Below are 20,071 nucleotides of genomic sequence, written 5' to 3' on the forward strand. Positions count from 1 at the left end.
TCATCATAGAGCGTGTAGTGTGAACACACGTAGACCAGCACGGCTGTCACATTGCTTCATGTAATTTTCTGAAAGCAGGGACCGTGACTGCTTTCCTTGGATCCCCGCATTGGATACAAAAAGGGACCTGGGGCAGATAGAAATATAGAGAATGCAACATAGCTTCCCAGTCTCAGGCAGTTTCCAAGTATTAACATTCATTAGTCTTTTCTTCCTTCACCCGTCTTAGTGACACTTGGCCTCAGTTGTCTCACAAAGATCAGTGCCAATGTTCATTTTCTGTAAATTATTTAATAAATACTTTGCTTTACATCAGGGTAACCCACGATAAATCCATAGGAAACAAGAGCCACCAGCAGTGGTAGGATCAGAATACTTTAATAAGATATCAGTGTCAAAATACATTTCCTTATAAAGTTAAGCTCCCATATAGTAATAATGTTGTCAGTAGGAATTCGACAAAATAATAATGTACATGAACTCGTTACGTTTATGTTGACAGGTAAGGTTAATATTGAAGCTCGGAATATTTTTCAGAGTGTTTTAGTAAAACTGCAAGGGTGAAATACCCTTAATGCTGAGGCAACACACACAGGAATCAAACACCAGTATTTACATGTCAGTAGCCCTTCAAGTTCTATTGCCGTGTGTGGAACAAAGCTGTGGTGCTTAAGTATGATTTGGGCAACACAGTGACTAGGTAATTAGACTTGTAACTTAATTTCTTCTGAAATTTAAATTTTTTCGTTTTGTTTTTGGGCAATAAATCCATCCAGGCTTACCCAATTCTTGGCCTGCTGTGCATTGTGTGTGTGTTTCTAGAAACTTCATTGTACCCATGACAGAAGAGTTCTGTGATTGGTATTTAAAAACCAAAGAGTATTGTCCCTCTTACCCAGTGAGTTAAAGTGCTCTGAGAACACTCTATTTCCAGTGCTTCCTACCTATACAAGTCACTTCAAGTGACAAACAGACTTGGGGGAGGGCCTAAGGCTGGGGCTGTGCTGGAGGTGTGCCTGCTGCTCACCAGCAGGAGGCGCTGCACCTAGGCCTTGCAGGGCGATCTGAGAGCAGGAGGAGGAAGGGGCACTGGGATGGTCAGGACTAGCTGCTCCTACTTTCTGCGCCCTCTAAGTCCAGCTCCATGTGCTCCGAGGTGGTAAGCTGGGAAGACATGGACTGGATCACTACAACATTTCTGAATCCTTACTTTCTTTCCTGCATTCCCATCTAAACCATCTCATGGTAGTTCTGGAAATATCCAAATGTGCCACAGAAAGCCCATTAGTCACATAGCTCAGTGTACTTGAAGGGCTAGCGACAGAACCTTAAGAAAAGTTAAAGCACTTCCTCTCCCTTAGATTTGCCCCACCCTCCCCCCCAACCCATGATGTGCCATCTGACCCTCTTGGCAGCAAAAATAATATATACATACATACATAATACATACAGAACATGAGGAGAAGACAGCTCGCAATGCTCCCACTTGATTCCCCGTCTTTGATTGTTTGTCACGCCTATGGTATACCCCAAAAGCAAAAGCCAACAGCGAGGGACCTTGTGCAGTGTTAGTACAGGCCCATGGAGGTGCTGTACAATTCTGCAGTGTCAGCCACACCAGGAAAAAGAAAATTAACAGCTTAAAAAAGATCTTAAAGTGATTTTGTGAGCAGGATTCCATTTCCGTTTCTAAGTTTTAGATATTACAAAGTACCCATATATATGATAAACACTTAACCCAGATATAAATTTTTTTAAAAAAAACCCTCAGTTATGGTTTTGAATAATAATTAAAAAAAAATCCACTGAATGTGGGGGAAAAACACCAAATAGTTTAGGAAAAGCCACACTGTGCAACTTTCACAGATAACCACATACACTGGAGTTCATCCTTCACATTTCTTTTTTTCCCCAAAAGTCATAAAAATTAGAGCAAAGAGTTGGATTTAAAAAAAAAAAAAAAGACTGAAATTTACAATATGGTGATTGGTTTTAAAAAAGAAAGGAGAAGGGCTGTGAGAGGGAGAGGCCACAAATCAAGCTTGGAAAGCAAAATTATTTGTTTCTCTTTGGCAACAACAACAAAATCTTTTTAGTTAAATGAAGCCAAAGCTTTCCCTACAGTAGAACAAACATACACTGCACTTGTTAGTATGACTATGTGTGTGTGTGTGTGTGTGAGAGAGAGAGAGAAAGAGAAAGACCTATGAATAATATAAATTAGAAGTACTTGAAGTTGAGGGGGAAAATCTTACAAAATTTAAGAACATTTTCATTGACAAAGTAAAACACAGAGGGTAAAACAATTGTGTATTTTAAAAATATGGATAATAAAATGAGCATCTTCCAAAAAAGGCCATTACTTGGTGACTTGGGCAAGTTTGCCAGGTAAGTACATCTTGTAAAAAGTGTGTTGGTGTTAGAAATACCTAGTTGCAAAAAAAGACAGAGAGAGTGAAGCTGGCAGGATGGCATTGGCAGGGGTGCCTGCCTGGTGGAAGGCTCTAGTTCAAGTGGCCTGGTCCAGGGCTCTGAGGAGGTCCCCTCCTTGCAGGAGGGTGGAGCTTCCTGGTACAGGAACGTTCACCTCACAGTCATATCTGGTCAATTCTGGCAGCAGGTAGGGCTCAAACGAGGGCCCAAGCAGCCGACTCGCCATTCCTGAAAGAATGATTGGCACCATGTTTTAAACACTCTAAGTCAAACCTTTGGAAAACAGTCTATTTCTTAAGAGGCTAGCAGGGATGAGAAGGGCACATGCAGAGAGCAAGAGGCATTTTTCAGTTGTCATGACTTGGGGGTGTGGGTGGGGCCGCCCTAATAGCACTCTGCTTCTTCAATGTTCTCTTTCCTCAGTGACCTACTCCATGCTTAGAGGGTGGACCCAGGAGAGAACGTGTCTGCCTCTGGACCCATCTCACTAGGTGGGGTGCTAAGTCCCAGGGAAGAGAGGAAGTGCACAGTGTAGAAAGCAGCAAGAGGAGGGTTTTGGGGGGTTTGTGTGGAGGAAGACCCCAGGAAGGCTTCCTGGCCTCAAAGGAGGAGACATCAGTGAGAGTGTGTGTCCACCGTGCACTGGCAGCCGGGAGGAAAGGCCCAGTGGAGACAGGGAACTCTGAACCAGCTGCTGCCTGCACACACACTTGTGAGTGTGCTGTACCATACACACGTGTGCATGAATATGTATACATGCATCTGAACAGACATGCACATACAGATATGTCAACAAACATATCCACATTGCAGCAGATGGGCAAAGGGGACTCTCACAGAACCCAAACCCCACTACCCTGGAAGGGAGGCTTAGGTATCCGTAGGACAGCCTGGAAGTCCTTCATTGGGCCCCTCTAATGTGCGGTACCCACTTTCTCTTCCCTTGCCTTGTGTGCAGCACCCCATCCCTGGGGCCCTCTTCCTCAGCCCTTTCCCAGGGTCCACACCTGCCTCCCCTACTCGACAGCGCTCCTTTGTGGTTGGGGGTGGGTCTAATGTCTCTCTGTAGCCCCCACTGTAGCAATGGATACTTACTATCCCTTTCTAATCCCCCCTTCTTTTACTTACTGTCAGAAATAATCTCCCTTGATTTCTATAGTTCAAGGAAACTTGTGGGTTCACAGAAGGAATATTAATGTTGGTTATCAGTACTGAACACAAACCACACCAGAACTCAATACTTTGAATGCAAACTTCTCACTTAAATGTGTGGCTTGCTCTGTCCTCAAGCTGGTAAAGAGCAGAGCTGGAATTTAAGCTCAGGCTAAAGGGAGGCTCTAAAGCCTGGATTCTGAAGCACTGAACTGTAGTTTGCCGCAAACCATACTGCTGAGGAAACTGCCCTCTTTTAGGGCAGGGTTCTGGTACATTCCACCACAACCATGAATTACGTATGTTTATGCTAAATAGCAACTTTCTCATGACAACATCTATGTTTTACAGACGGTAATAGACAAAGGAGGACCAGGAGAGAAGATGGACATCAGGTGACTAACCCTCCCAGGCACAGCAGGGTGAACCCTCTCAGAACTTTCCAGGACACCCTCCCAGCAGCACGTTCTCTGCTCAGTTCCTGGCTGAACTCAGAGCAATGCCTCCAATGGTTAACGGGGCATTAGGCAATATGGTAGCAGGAAGAACCAAGTAAAAGACGCAGGGTAGCAGACTCCGGATCAAAAGAGCCCTAGATGTCACCTGATTGTTGGGAGGGTCCTTCTAAAGCCCTGTGGACAGACAGCCTTCCAGCCCTGGCTGCACTACTTCTAGGACAGCGGACTCACCCCTCTAAGGTAGTGGCTGTTCATGGCAGCAAGTCATCGTCATACTGAGCAGAGACCAGCTGCTTTGTGACGTCCGTCTCCTGGCCCTTACCACTGTCACACACATCAGACTCTGGCAGGAGGTTCGAGCTCCTGAGCGCACCCACCTGACACCTTGTGAGCTGATGGCAGACTGCAGTCCTGGTACGGGAAGGCACAACACTGTGAGGGGAACCCGCTCTTGGCGTGCTCCCTGGGGCTCACGGCCGATGGTGGCTGTGATGGTGGCAGGTGTCTCAGAGGCTGGCTCAGACCTCTCATGGGATTTTGGGTGAACTCATCTGAAAGATCAATGTTGCAGAGTGAGAGACAGTGCCGACCAGAAGGAGGAGAGAGACTGTGAAGCCCCAGCACCCCCACTTCCTTCACCAAAGGTGCTCAGAGCCACCAGAGCAAGAGCCAGCTCCCGGGGGCCTCCAAGCCCAGAGATTTCTGGTGACATCATTTGAGCCAGAGTGGAAAGGGTAAGTTGGGTGTAGGGCAGGCAAGGCAGGGGGTGAGTGGGTGGAGGAACCAGGATAGGCCCCTGAGTCCCTAGCCCTTCTACCTGCAAAGGCCCTCTCCCACCCGGGTCCCCCAACCCTGCTGCTCACCACTGGGTATGTCCGCACTCAGCAGTTTGTCAGGCATCGAAGGGCAGTTCCCACAGCCCCTGAGATTCTTCATCCTTTTCCACATCAAATGTGAAGTGCTGCTTCCTGGAGGGTCCCCCTGGGTGTGGGAAGGGCAGATGTAGAGAGCGGAGGGCTTGAGACAACCAGATCTTCAGACTGAGTCGGGGGTGGGGTGGGGTGGGGGTGTGCTCAGAGCAGCTGTGCCTGGAATGGGGCTGATGCTTGCTCTCTATGAAAGGCTACCCCTCCCTGCTGCACCTGGCCAGCAGTCTGAGCCTCATAGCAGTAAGAGAGCATCCAGCCAGCCTGGATGTCTGCTCTCAGCCCCGAGTCCCGCCCAGCTTGCCCCACGGGCTGTGGAACCCACAGTGGTACCAGTCAGGAGATGGCTCACCCCATTCATGTCCTGGAAGGCTTGCTCCTCACATTCCAGCTGTCGCTTCAGCTTCAGCTTGTTGGAGAGGGCCATCATGGCCGGGCTCATTGAGTCTGGGCCCTGAGGCCTGAAGCGCTTTGCAGACCTGCCAAGCCCAAGAGAGTGGGTCATGAGGGATTCTGGAGCCCCATGCTACCCAGTCCCTTTACCTGATGTCAGGGCCCACAGAGGGCCTTTCCAGAACTAATACTTAATGACTGGTGGCTCTAAGACCCAAAGGGCAGAGTCTCAGAGGAGGCACATAGGCTTAGAAGGGGCCTGAGAGTCGGCTCTGCTACCCTTCTCCAGCTTCCTCTGCCTGTGAGATGCTGACGTTCAAGTCACCTGTACTTCTCTCCACACATCTGTACCCGGGCAGCCCTCAGGCCTGACATTGTTTGCAGATGCCCAGCCAGGAAACATCAGGCTTTAGGAAGGTTTCTTCTGCCCCGTCTCCCCCTGCTCTGCTTGAAGTGCCCCCACTGAGGACCAGTGAGCCTGCTCTGTCAAGGGCAAGTGCCCCAGGGCAATGTACCCAGTGGGCTCCGGGAGCTTCAGGCCATGTGCCAAACACTGTGCCTTAGCCCAGGGAGCGCCAGTGGTTAAAACGGGGCTCATTTGGGAGATTTGAAGGAGCCAGGAGAAAGCAGGGCAGGAAAGGCAATGCCAGACCTTGAGCAGCCAAAAGGCAGAGAAAAGGCCTGGGCATCTTTTCACTTTTCCCAACCAGGGCTTCATGAGAGAACTGAGGACATCATCGGTCAGGTAACTGTTTTCTGTTCTGTGGCTCAGGTAAGAAAGGCACTCTAAAGGGTGGTCTGATAAGAGAGACATCGGTGTTCAAGGCCTGGACAAGCCACTTCTTTCCCTTTTCCTGTCCTCAGTGCCCTCTCAGTCTCCTCTGGACCTGATAAAAAGGTGTCCCACCCACGGCCTCACAGACCTTGGGGTGACCCCCCCCCCCCCCCATAGCCTAAGCTCTTGGGCTTCTGCGAAGGGCTAACTGGAGGACCAGCCACTACAGAGTGGGAGTTGGTGATGGGGCAGGAAGCCTGCCCCTCAGTGGGTGCTCATGCCTCCCTTCCCTGTTCAGCATGGACTTTGCTGAAGCAGCCAAGGGTCGGTGCCACTTACCTCTTCTTCAACATGGAAAGATGGTGTGAGGTGTCAGGGGGCTCCAACGGCGACGCCCCCAAGGCCTCAGTGTGTTGATTTCCAATAGGCCACTTCGAGGGCCTGAAATGTAAGGGTGGATCAGGGGGCCACTGTGTGTTGAATCTGCCCCCCAAAGAAGAGAGAGGGGTGTTGGCCTGGCCGTAGCACAGTGGCAGGGATGCTTTGCTCCCGCCATCAAAGAAGATGGAGGACATGGGCTGGTGCTCAGCCTCTGTATTCTTGCTTTCCAGCTGCTGTTGATACTTGTCCAGGAGGAAGGGGCCGTGAGAAGCCATAGGGGCCAGTGGCTGGAAGATGTTTGTCATGGTACTAAAGCAGTGCTGGGGGGTGAACTGAGGGTTCTCCGGCAAGAGCCTCTCCTCTGGGCAGATGGGGCTTAGCTGGAAGTCTTCCCCATCCATGGGGATGTAGGGTGCCAGTGTCTCCAAGTCCAGCTCGTTGAAATCCATCTGAGGAGACATGGAGCAAAGACAAAGAAGCTCAGCGGTTGGCATTGCCTCACACACTATTCCATCTCAGCCCCCATCCCCCGGCCCCTGCTAAGTCATTCGCCCAGGCACAGCTTGACAGGGGCACTGCCCTGCTCTAAGGCCTTCATGGGCTCCCTGTGGCCCACCAGGAGGAGACTCAGACTCCTCTGCTAGCCTTTCCATGTGGCTTAGCCCCTCTTCAGCCTGTGCCACATGTCTCCACACCCCACTCAGACATCCCTCCACAACCTACACTCGTGTCACTGCCCTCACCCAATCTGAAATGCCCTCCTCTATCTCACAGGCCCCGGCAAATCCCACCTCTTCCACAAAGCCATCCCTGTCTACTTTGGCTCACGATGACTCCCCCGTTCCTGTCCTCCTGTGACACTTAGGCCAGTGGTACGCACAGCGGCTCCTGGAGAACCAAGGGCAGCTTTGTTCTCTCTTCCTCATCTGCCCCGACATAGGCCTAGACAGTCAGTGCCCAGGGTCCATCTGTGGATTGCTCATAGAGGGACAGATGGCCCTAGTGGTGGAGGGACTTTTATTCCAATCAGTGAGTCCTCAGAGACGGCCCCTTAGGTCCCCGGTAGCATGATGCTCACCACCGAGAATACTCACAGGTAGAGGCAGAAAAAAGGTTCCACCTTCAGCGAAGGACACCCTCCCTTGGAGGATGCTGCTTAATGTATTAATAATTACAACTAAATGAAATGGTTAAAGAGCAGAAGCAGACAGTTATGATCAAGGGCTAACTAATAAATCCTATAGAAGTTCAGAGGAGAGAGAAGGGAGAGTTGAGAGTGAAGGGCTGAAATAGGGACAGTTTTGCAGAACAGCTGCAACTTGTGCCAAGCAGGATAAAGCTTCAAGCTGAGGAGCAAGGTAGACATTTGGATGAATAACACAGACTAAGCCAAACGGGAACTAATGGGTTTTCTGAAACATACTCCCATCCCCGCCACCTCAGCCTTGTTTACAGTTTTTGCAAGAACATTTGGCCTTATGTAATAAATGCTTTCCTGAAAAGTTGTATGTAAATGAAAATTTATGAATCAGATGTTATTTTTAAATGCATTTAAAATAAAAGTTATTTCAAAGAATCCTAAGATGATTATGCTTGTGAAGGGAGTAATTGTTCCTTATGCTTATAAGTGTCTTATACCTCTGGATGTACTGTTTACATATTGGGCTTCCGTAAAGAAAGGTTCAGTCATAATTTTGGTTTCTGTGCACTAAGAAAGAAGCTATCTCAGTAAGTAGGAGATAAATAAGGTGAGAGTTCCAAATGGCAGGCCTGGATTTGACATACGTAAAGCCGCAGCAGTGGGAGAAGGGGACCGACACTGGCTCCAGTTCCCTGCACCCTCCCTCATTTAGTGACCGTGGCCTTGGCCAAGCATCCTCACTGTTCTCGGCAATAAAGGGACAAGACTGCAAGAATGGATATGAGGCTTCACTGCCACCAGCTGGCAGGCGTGGCACACCACCCGGCCTTCTCCATGGCCACCTACCTGGGTGCTGCATGGGTCCTTTGCCTCGGTATCCATGGCAAAGAGCTTCTCAATCACTTCGATCTTCAGATCATCATTCAGAGACGTGTAATAGTCTTCAGGGCTGCTGGGCTGGGGGCCAGGAAGGAGGGGGACCACGTCAAGGGTATGACAGTGGTCTTCCCGAAGTCCAAGGTGGAAGGGGAAATACCTTCTTGGACCCACAGATCAACTCCATTCCACTGAACAAGTACTTGTAGGGGGCCACTCCCTACAATCTGTGTGAATTAGGTCAATTCATCAACCTCTCTGAGCCTCAGTCTCCTCCTCGTAAAATGAGCCTATGTTTAGGAGTAAACAGGGTAAAGGCCATGGCCTTCCAGTTCTAGAAACTGTACAGCTCTGTGCCCCAAGCAGGATGGTTACTGCCCTGCACAAGAATGGAGCTGGGGCTCAAAGCTCTGTGCGACTCAGCCCCTGCCCTCAAGGAACTTATCATTTAGATGGCGGTGGGGATGGATACAGACAGCAAACAAACAGCTTGGATACCTGGCAGGCAGGTAAATGTCACCACCTCTTTAGGGGTCTTTAGGATAACTTGAGTAGGAGGAGAGCAGTATTTCTGTCTGGACTGTCCAGCCATCTAGCAGCGGTCAGAAGAAGGAACGCACCTTTTCCAGGCCCTCATTCCAAGGGAGGCTTACCGTGGAGCAACTGCTGCTACTGGTGGCACTGGGGCTGGTGTTCCCTGGGGCAGCCACCTGGGGCATGGTGAAGGCAGGCAGGCTCTGGGCCTCGCTCTGGGCACCATGGCTCTTCAGTTCCTTGGCCCATGGTTGGCTCGGGAGCAGGATGGTCTCGCCATAGGCTGAGGACTCCTCGAAGCTCTGGTTCCCTGTGGAGACAAGGCCTGATTAACACCCACAACCACCGGGCTCAGCCCTGGCGCAGACAAAGCCCAAAGATGCACAAGAAACCCTAAAGGGTCGGGAAGTCACGACTGGGGCTGGGCCGTCAGCACTCTGAGGCTTAGCTGGGACAAAGGGGCTGCCTTTCAAGAGGACATCCCTCCTGTCGCATTTCGTTTTCAGAGACTAAATGTATTAGGAGTGTTCTTCCTTGAAGAGCAATCCAGAATGTAGATGAGGAGGTTATGAGAGGAGAATTGGGCAATTTGCCTCAGTACTACCACAAAAGAAGGAAACGACAAGACCTCTCAACCCAGGACTGTCCTTTATGATTCTCTAAAGTTGCGAGTCTCGACCTCTCAAGAACACGTCCAAAGGGGCCGAGACAGTTCAGAGAGAGTACACGGAGGTGCACCTGTTCCCCCAGCAGCCACGGCAAGGCTGTGGGTCACACACTGGGCAGGAAGGGGCCCCAGCTACACACGAAGGGAGCTTCCAGCATGGGAGTGGGCTAGGACCTGAAATCTCTGTCTGAGGCCACCAGGACCCAACGTTCCCATGGGACAGGCACACATGTTAAAGAAGTAGAACCTACGAGGGCTAAATTTGGGCCAGAATCTTTTCTCCATCCAAGTGTCTGGAATTATCTCTCCCAACATTATTTCACCCTACCCCTCTGCCTCAATAAGCAATTTGTCCCTCAAGGCCAGGTAGAGATCAGCCCTCTTTGTGGAATCGTGCCAGTGGCTTTGGAGCAGATCTCTTGCTCTCTCCCTCTCTCATCTCAGATTCCCACTGCCTGTGGGCCAGATGGGACTCCTCAGGCGGGGTTCCTCCATCACCCCGCCTGGTTCAGCACTTTACGAGGTCAGAAATAGGACCGTCTTACTCCGTCCGAAGTGACGTGGGTACATGTGTTGGACCCAGCACAGTCTGGCCACGAACAGATCCTTAGCAAGACTCAGGGAAGGGACAGGGTAGCTCTGGTTAAGGAATAGCTGTAGTCAGGATGGCCTGTTACAGTAAGAAGCTCCCCCACCCAAAGAGGGTTTGGTGGGCCCCGGCTCAGCTGAGAAGCACCCACCGAAATCCAGAGAAATGATGGTATCTCCCGCCGTGGGAGCCAGCTGGGCCAACTCCTCAGGTTCCTCCTTCAGCTTGGTGAACAGGAAGTTACTCTTCTCAGACATAGGCAGCTCGCCACTGTTGTCAAAGATGCTGCTCATGGTCATCAGGTGCGGCTTGAACAGGGATTCCGTCTGGTCCATGGAGAATACCACGTCGTTCTTCTCAATCTCACTGGAGGGACAAGAGTGGGCTTCAGTCCAGTCACAGTTTCTAGCGAAATCCATTTGCTCCCCAGACACATGCAAATGCGGTGGCTAAGCCTTTCCACCTAACACATGGGTATGGACACTGTGTGTCCGCATTTTGTAAAGAACCATGCAAGGGAAATTTGAGTTGAGGTCGGGGTGCGGAGAGTGCCCTCTGACTATGTATTTATTGCCTTGGATGCTATTTTATTATCAGACGCTACATGGTGTATATGGGTTTGAAGATTTTTATTTCACCCTAGCAATGACTTAATTCAGCTTTCTCCCCAGGTGTGACAGAGTAAAGGTGTTACATCTTCTTTCCCAAAACATGCAAACGATTCTCTTCCCTTTCTCCCCATTCAGAAAATACTTGTTAAGTGCCGACTATGTTCTATCTGCCTCCCTATGCGGGTCAGAGGCATGTCACAGATGACACACCAGGGGGAAGGGGCAGAAAAAGCACTGTCAAAGGGAAACCCCAAGCGTCACACTGTTCCTGAGACATCCACAAAGCCCTCTGGGTCATATGGGTCAAAACTGCAAAGAGCTCACAAAGAGCCCTCGGAGAAGCTGGGCATCCCCTAGGCCTGCGTTCTCAGTCTGGGGAGCTCGGGCACCTTGCCCCCCTGCCCACCCACTGGCCCTCACACACTCACCTCAGGACATAGTTCACACACATGATGCATTGGGGCTGCAGGTTGCGAGGATTGTAGATGACTGTCCCCTGTGTCTCTAGCCACACGTAGCCGCCGTGCTTTGCCAGCATCCGGTACTGGCCGCTCACCACCTGACCCTTGGTGCACACTAGGGAAGGAGAAATGGAGCCCGAGGTCAGGGAAGTGGGGGAGTGGAGACCCCACTGGGAGTGCCATCTGTGGGGAAACGGACAAGACTAGGTACTAGACCGTGAGGACTGGGGAAGGTGAGCTGGAAGGCACTAAGAGATCATCTCACCCAACTCTTCATGTTAAATACAGAGAAAGGAGGGCCAGATGGGATTGAAGGACTTGCCAAAGGCTGTCCACTGAGGGAGTGGCTCATCGCCAATCCCTTGAGAAGTGGCTCGCCAACCTGCTCAGCTGTAAAAGGAACCAAGAACAGCATCGGCCCCACTTTTCCTCTAGGCTTCAACGACAGGAAGCCCCCTGCAGGGGATGCCAGGAAGAGCCTCGTCTGTGTGTATGAGGGGAAAGGGGAGGATGTATTTGGAAACAGCTTGAAGAAAGCCCTCCTTAGGGCAGCCCTTTGTAGCAGACCTGCTACCAAGACTCACTTTACGAATAAATGCAGTTTTAAAAAAAACATTATTCTTGATTGCTTCAGGTCATCTGTCAGGCCTGCCACCTTAGAGCCATAGAAGGTTTGTGACTCATAGCAAAGGCAGAGGGTAGGCCCTCGGCCCCCAGCTGAGGTTGAAGAAGGGCTGGGCCCCCAGCAGCCTGCACTCAATCTCTTCAAAAGCTGTGGTAAGTCCTTCCTGCTCCTCCTCCCAGCTGCCCAGCTAGGCTGCCTACATATGACTTCTTTCCAATTCCAGATTGTTCTAAATGTTTGCTTAATATTTGTTTTTACTGTATAAAAGCATGGGGGAAGGGACCTCACATCCCAGCACCTCGTCTCCCTGAGTCCAGAATGTTCTATCTGCTCCCATTAAAAATGAATCAGTAAATCTCTTTAAATGAGAGTCTACTGATGTTAGAATTTCTGGTAGCTTTCCAAACTGCCCACTTACTTTCATTCTTTGGGAATTCATTCTTCAGAATCCCAACTCAGAAATCCCCAAATCACAGAGAATTGTAAAGAAGCATGATGGAAGAATCAGGAAATCTTGCTAGCGTGGGGACTTTGGGAAAAGAACAATTACGCTTGGGTTTGGTTTCCTTGCCTGTAAAATGGGGTATTGATAATAATAATAATAGCAATGACAATAATTATCATTATTAGCTACGCAGTATGTCCCAGCTGTTTGTACTGAGGGCTAAGTCTGCCTGGCTGGCTTATCAGGTACAAGAATGTTGACTGAACGTCACCGACAAACGCTATACAGGAAAAGCCACCTCTTCCCCAAAGTTACTATAATAATATGGATAACGCTCAGGCCCTGTCACATCTCCAGGTCACGTTTGTAGATAGTGTCACGAGGGGCCCTGTGGCAGAATATCCAGATTCTCCTGGTAGGCTAGTGGGCCACCTCCCCATTCACCACCCCTGTGTGGTTCAGAAATGCAGCTCAGTTCACACTGATTTATATCTTCTTGGTACATATTACCCTTTTCAAAAATGTAACAAGTACCTCCAAGGTACAGGAAATACCATAACTTACAGGTACATAGTGCTTTGCACGGTTCAAAACTGTCTCAAGACTAATTCATGTCTGCAAAGCAATAATAACAGTGCTTGGCACATAAAGCATCAATAAAGACTGTTAGTGTTACCGTCACCTCACTTAGGACACAAGAACACCATGACGTATCTTATTATTCCTGTTTTACACCTGAAGAAACTGAGGCTCAGCACTATTGAGCGATTTGCTGCAAGGCCCTCATCCGTGGAAACAGTAGACAAGATGATCGCCCAAAGTAAAGACTCCTAGTCTAAGCTTGTTTTGGTTAGGTTTTCATTTTTTACAACCAACTTCAGTGAGGTTTAATTTATCTTCAATAAAAAAGGCACCCCTTTAAAGCATACAGCTCAATGAGTTTTGACAAATGTATACACCCTTGTAACTATCACCACACTCAAAGGACTGGGACTTTTCCATCAACCCCCCCCCCCCCCCAATTCCTTATGCCTCTTGACAGTCAATCCCGGTCCCAGGCAATCAGTGCTGTGTTGTCTGTTACTCTATATGGAAATGCTCTTTTCTCCATTTGTATATAAGTGGAATCATACAAGACTATGTACTCTTATGTCTGGCTTCTTTGCACTCAGCATGTTTTCCAGAGTCCTCACGTTGTTGCAGGGATTCATGGTTTGTTCCTTTTCATGGCTAAGTGGTATTCCATTGTATGGATGTACCGTCACTAGTTTATCCATTCACCTGTCCATGGATGTTTGTTTTCAGCGTTCAGTTATTACGACTAAAGTTGCTATAAACATTTGTGTACACATGTTTCCACAGACATGTATGTTCATTTCTCGTGGGTACAGCTAGGAGTGCAAGGGCTGGGTCATATGCTAAGTATAGGTTTACTTTTAAGAAGCTGCCAAGTTATTTTCCCAAGTGGTTGTATTATCCTAATCTTAAAAAAAAAATCTATTGGGACACTGTGCTCTCAGGAGGCTAGAGATCACCTTCTTTTAACTTGAGGCAAACAAGGCCAGAGGGATTGTGACCTGTTTAACATCACCCAGGACGATAGCGACTCAGTCTGGGCCAGACAACAGTCTTGCGGCTCCTAGTCCAGCACTCTCTGACTACATTTCCCTGAGCAACAATTCACTGGGAAGACTAAATTTGCTGTTGCCTCTGTCTAGAACCATCATGGACACTTCGGCCAAAGAAATAACTTCTGTCCTCCCTGACTTCACTTTATCTGCTGAGGCTTCCCTGCTGCAGTGAAATGATTCTTGCACAATTTCAAGTGGCTGGAGTTAACTTATTTAGACGGTTCTTAATGCAGACAAAATTCAGGGCTTTTATTCTTCTTGATTAAACAGTGCAGTGAGCAAAGGTTTTAACTGCATTTCTAGCGATTGCAGGCGAGGGCCTGCTGTCAGTAGAATATAATTACGCCTGCCTTCTAATCATCTGCTCATTAATGCCAGCCTTGGTGAGGGGCCTGTTACTTGGTAGATAGGCTTTTTATGGCCTTTAATCTTGTTTCCCTAAGAGCACATAATGTCCTCACACAACAAAGAGAAATCAACCCCTCCCTTCTGAGAGTAACAACAGTATAAATTACTAATCCATTTGGAAATGATGGCTTTCAATTATCTAAATCTGGTTTGAGGGCTGAACTTCCCCAGCGATTTCAACAGTGAATGTTCACAGGCTAAGACATACATACGTGCCGAAATTCGGGACGCTGGTGTGTCAACGTAGACCAGCCTCAAACCTGGGCCTCCAGCTATTACACAGCATGAGTGTGGGTCTGTGGTGCAACTGTATTTGCACAAATCCAATGAGAGGGAGAGCGAGAGAGAAGGAAGGAGGGAGAGGCAGGCGTGGGGGCGGGGGACGCTTTTGTTTTAGCCGGCATTAACCCAATTTCCAACCCATGAAGATTTCCCTTTGCTGGGTTTGGGTTTGCTGGTTAGGTACAGGCCTCTAAGCTGACAGCAGCTTTACTTGGTTCCACCAAGGGAAGACGGGAGCCTGTGATTTCTGTTTGGGCTGTGAATTACCTTGAAGTGTGCCTAATGCTTAAATACACAGATTCCATAAAAAATGTCATATTTTCCCTGGAGTCAGCAGAAAACTTATATGACAAATTTTTATCCCAGCTCGTTTTTAGGAACCAAAGCTCTTCTAAGAAGAAGAAAAGAAAAAAAATATCCTTTATATAGAGAGCAGTCATCATTTTTGTTTCCTTGGAAAGGAGTATCCTCCAATTTCCCATCCCAGAAGACAAAGTATAATACTGTCTTCCAAGAATTCCCAGAAACTTTTACTGGTGTCCCTGCTTTGACTTCACCTTTGGCTGAGAAGAAAAGCTGGACTTTCCCCCTATTTTACATCTAAAGGAGGGAAGGCCCAGAAAGCCCAGCTCTGGGGAATCAGTGGGGCAGCTGGGCTGGAGCCCAGGTCCCTAAGTCCCTGTGTCACGATAACTTTGGGAGCAGGAACAGTCACAGACCAGAAGAGCACGGGGGGGGGCAACAAAGTGAAAGCTGGAAGCACATCCTGTAATTTCAAAGCTGGGGCAGGGTCACTCCCAGTCTTGCGGGCAGGACACACAAGAACACCTTCACCTCCCTCCCCCATCCCTGGGTCTCTAAATGTGGCTGAATTGAGATTGTTTATTATATATTTATTTATTTGCCGGACTGCAACTTCTCAGTGAGAAACTTCTCTGAGGTATCATCAAAGGGCCTTGTTTGTGGCATGGTCAGATCAACCCCAAAAGTCATGAGGAAGAAGCAGAGAAACCAGTTAGAAAGAGAAGACCTCGCTCCATTAGACTATTAACAGTGCTCACATACAGCTCATGGGGTTGCTGGTCTGTTAGCTGCTCTGAACGTCAGCTGCCCTAATCTTGGGATAGAGGAATGGATTTAGGAATAATGAGCAAATAGCTGTGCTTCCATTTTCCTCAGTGCCACTTCAAGCTACAGCTACTCTTGAGGGCCCCAGACCAGCAGAGCCACTGGGAATCTTCCTAGACTTACCTTCCCGTTTTTAATTCTTCCATAATCCTCTCAGCACCTCTGTTTGCACTACTGTGGATACTTATTTTGAAGCATTCTTCCCCAAATATGTTTTTGCCCTTGGGTTTATCATTCATTTAGTACCTGTACTGTACCTGACACTATGCTAGACACTGTAGCTAAAGGTATGAGCCACCTGGCTTCCGCGGAGCCCACAGCCACTTCCCCCCCAGAAATGAGATCCCTTAGGGTGAATATCAATCCTATCAATTTCTACGACCCTCAGTGGGCCAAGTATAGGGTTATAAACCCAGAGTCCTTGCAGGTTGATAGGCTGTAGACCCAAGAAAATGGTCTTGGGTTACCTACAAATGGGAAGACTGACCTGGGAATATGGCCACGTGAATGCACTAGAACTGCCCTGTCCAATATGGTGGCCACTAGCCAAGTGTAGCTACTTAAATTTAAAAAATTCAGTTCCTCAATTGTACTAGACATATTTCAAACACTGTATAGGTCACCAGTGGACTATGCAGATGTAGAACATTTCCATTGCAGAAAGTTCTATTGGACAGTCCTGTTCTACAGTCTTTCATGACTCAGGTTTCTTACAAGCTGAAAAGCACCGTTTCCATTTGCCATCACTGGGTTACCTGGACAGCCTCCTACCACTTAGCTCTCTTGATCCAGCCAGCAAACTCTTCGAGAACCATGTCTATCTCAACACATCTATTAAATTTGTATCCTACTACCTTCCCCTCTGTTTAACTCAATCCTCCCCTATCCTTCAAGGTGTCCACTCAAATGCTCTATCCTTTTCTTTCCTGAACTTTCCCAGCCCTCCTCTTCTCTGAATGGATATACTTGCTTCTGCAGCACATAACCCAAGGTGATTACATGTTGTCTTGTGTTACTCGCTACAGGGCTGTTCCACAGAGCTGTGCAGACTGTTGACTCTGCAAGGGTGCTCAGCAGAGGCTGCTTGTGGAGTCTGAGATTCAGCCCACCTTCCATTCTCCCAGCTGTATGCTTTGGCGCCGGTGTGTCCCCTAGAGGAATAGGTCCTTTTCCTAATTTGCATGAAGGTGTACTACAGGCTGGTGGCAGCCTTGGTGCTCTAACCATCCTGAGGGCATTAGTCTTTCTGCTGCACAAGATGGTGGCTCTATGAAGGAAGTGACCAGGTCTTCTCCTGTCTCACTAGTCACACCCCACTCAAGGCCAAATTCCACAGAAACAAGGGAGCCACATAGGGTACCCCATGGACTTACAGTTCTGGTGACTTTTGGTCATGTTCTCTGAGTCCAGTGCATGGTAAAACTCATAGGCTGAGCGGCCAAGAAGCTCCTCTGGGTGGTAACCAACCAGTTCTGTGATTCTGAAAAATATATTAGGAAAACAAATTGTGGGGAAAAGAAAACATATGAACGTAGACAGAGGTTCAAGGAGCTATAGAAACCCAGAAGGTAAATGAAATGCACCACATTCAGATGAAAACACTCCAGGCTTCCTGCCCTTCCTGAAGTCATGTTTGGGGAAGAAGGAAAAGCACTTCCTCAGGGGACGCCCTACCCCCCCAACCCTAATATACACATATGCCTAGTCTCCAACAACCATTGGAAGGGGCTCTCAGTCCCCACTCCCCAGGTTTTGCAGATGAGGGGGTAGAGATCCAGAGATGGAGGACATTTTGCTTGATATTCACAGGTGTCCAGGGATCAGAGCAAGAATGAAAACCAGGACCTCCTGATTACCTACTAGATCAAGCTTATTCTAATAGAGGGTGATATAAATGAAAAGTGAAAATTACATGGCCCCAAGTGGGGAAAAGCATAGAGATGACATTTGTCTGTGTGTGAACCACAGAGTAAGTGAGGATGAACCCCACACATGGAGAACCCCTTCTGTGCTTAAAGCTTCACTCCTCTGAGTGCTTCTCCTCATGTCCTGCCTGGGGACCTCAGATTCCTCTTGGACATGGAGTCTGCCTTCTGGGTTCTTCTACTTGTCCCCTACAGGAGGGAGGGCAGGAGTTGCTGAGAGAAGAAATACAAAATCACAGTTGTAGAAATGTGCCTCCTCGTTACACTTTCTGGTAAACAGGAAGCTCTGAAATGACAGGACTTGGCTGTCCCAAATGTCCCTTGCTTCATCTTATAAGGTATCTATTGTTGATGGGAAGTGGGCAGAGAAAAGGCAAAAGTGGAGCTCCATGAAGAATCACCTAACACTCCAAGGACCCTTTGCTCTGTACTGGAGTCATTAAAATAAACAAGCCCTGCCCAAGATTAACCACTTTCCCATGTCACACCTAAATACAGAGGGTGCCAAAAAGATGTACACACATTTTAAAAAAGGAAAAGAACTGTATTAAAATTGTTTTATACCAATAACAAAAGATAACAAGTCACGTTTGACTTCTGCAATTACAAGAGGTGCTCAAAGTGGTTACCATCAGCGTGATTTAAATATAGTCTTTTTCCTTTCTTAAAATGTGTATACATGTTTTTGGCACCCTGTGTATTATTTTTCATAATCTTTGTTATCTCATGCATTTTTCTAATGGGCTCATTGTCTTGTGAATTTGGCCTATCACAAGTTAGAAGTGATGCTGTTCTCATCGTTCTAACCGCTATTTCAGAATGCATGACTTTCAGCCATGGCCTCATTATTTATCTATGTTGGAGATGAATAGTATAGAGAGGACAGCAGAAGTGAAAGCAGAAGGAGTGGTTCCTTGGGTTCCTGTCTCTACTCTCCTTCCTCTTCCAATTGATAGCATACATCTATCAGAATAAATCATCCTAAAATATTATTTCCATCATGTCACTCCCCTATTTAAACATCCCCAGCTTTCCCTATTACCGACCACATCAAGAGTAAATAAACTCTCTGCCTAACTTCCAAGGACCCCTAGCATCTAGTCTCTATCTTCCAAGCAATTTGATTTGCAGCTCACTCTCAGCTTGTCTTGTACCCTCTGCCTGGAGGATTCCTCTCCTCACAGTCCCTCGATGCCTCCTCTTCTCCCGTTTTCTAAGCCTTGACTATGGCAGGGCCAGCTTAAGGCTTCACCTTCTCCATGAGGCCCTCTCCAATTCCTCTGCCAGTGTCACCTCATGAAGTCCTCACAGGTGAATATCACAGAGAATTATGTACTTGTCTCTCCACATCCCAGGCTATCAGCCTCTGAACTTAGGGACCATTTTCTCCTTTGGCCTCCCTTACATGGGTGCTCAGTAAATACTTGGGTTGCTGGACTGATTCTCTCTGAGGACCTGACGTACATCCACAGCACTGTCTATCTCAGCACTGCTAAGGAATCTGGGTACCAATGTTCTACTTGTCCTCCAAGAATATGATGAACTGTCTCAATGCAGGCTGGTGCTCACACACACAGCCCTGAGCAGAACCCCTCATGACATTCAATCTATCTTTTCTTCATTCTGGAAGGTGTGTCTGGTGTTGACAAAGGCAGAGAAGAGGCAAGTTGTCTGCCTGGGTGAGCCTTGCAGGCTTAAAGCCTTTGTCAGACAAGGGACAGTCCAACAGGGCTGAGAAGCATAGGTCTCAGCTGATTGAGCCCAATGGAAATCTCTCCAGTGAGATTCCAGAAGCTCACTTGCACCAGCTCATTTACACCAGCCAGCTCGTCTCAGACTAGGAGGCTCTGTCCCCTTACTCGGCTCTGAGCAGAGATGTCTCTGAACTCATCAGCAACGGACACGGCCCTGGTCAGCCTGACCCCAGGGCTGGTGCCCAATGGTACCTTAGCTAAGTAGAGATTGGGAGAGAATAAGGAGACAGTTGAACAGTGCTGGCTCTTCCTTTCCTACAACCAAATAGCTTTTCTGTCAGGACCAGTGCCTTTCTAGAGCAGCCTGGGAAACAGAATTGTACCAGCAGGCTCTGCTGACATTGAGCTGGCCATTTACAGGCTCACCGATTTGACAGATAAGCTGCTTCTGTTTCTAGATAGATCTAGAATTTTCTAGAGACTCAAAAATGAGGCTATTGGGAAAGATTTGATTCTACTCCTTGAAGAAATTAAAT

At 48.2% G+C, this 20,071-nt stretch overlaps 1 protein-coding gene and 1 long non-coding RNA gene across 6 annotated transcripts in view; one reads left to right on the top strand and one right to left on the bottom strand.

Moving 5' to 3' along the window:
* The window catches only part of LOC141571539 (uncharacterized), a 71,388-nt gene extending 66,937 nt beyond the window's left edge, over positions 1–4,451 (top strand). For both annotated transcript variants that reach the window (XR_012496341.2, XR_012496339.2), the window contains exon 4: positions 3,937–4,451. This is a non-coding gene — a long non-coding RNA (uncharacterized LOC141571539). The remainder of the gene's footprint in view (positions 1–3,936) is intronic.
* The window catches only part of EPAS1 (endothelial PAS domain protein 1), an 81,194-nt gene continuing 61,485 nt past the window's right edge, over positions 363–20,071 (bottom strand). For all 4 annotated transcript variants that reach the window (XM_019748604.3, XM_088796183.1, XM_088796181.1 and 1 more), the window contains 10 exons: positions 17,290–17,396; positions 11,365–11,512; positions 10,477–10,691; positions 9,189–9,379; positions 8,506–8,616; positions 6,477–6,967; positions 5,322–5,448; positions 4,907–5,024; positions 4,421–4,594; positions 363–2,661 (listed from right to left, as the gene is read on the bottom strand). In XM_019748604.3, coding sequence (XP_019604163.2) covers positions 2,510–2,661; positions 4,421–4,594; positions 4,907–5,024; positions 5,322–5,448; positions 6,477–6,967; positions 8,506–8,616; positions 9,189–9,379; positions 10,477–10,691; positions 11,365–11,512; positions 17,290–17,396 — 1,834 coding nt within the window. In that variant the 3' untranslated portion in view covers positions 363–2,509. The remainder of the gene's footprint in view (positions 2,662–4,420; positions 4,595–4,906; positions 5,025–5,321; positions 5,449–6,476; positions 6,968–8,505; positions 8,617–9,188; positions 9,380–10,476; positions 10,692–11,364; positions 11,513–17,289; positions 17,397–20,071) is intronic.

This window comes from Rhinolophus sinicus, chromosome 2, assembly GCF_057876585.1.
Source record: "Rhinolophus sinicus isolate RSI-liver-muscle chromosome 2, RSI-T2T, whole genome shotgun sequence".
Classification (NCBI taxonomy): Eukaryota; Metazoa; Chordata; class Mammalia; order Chiroptera; family Rhinolophidae; genus Rhinolophus; species Rhinolophus sinicus.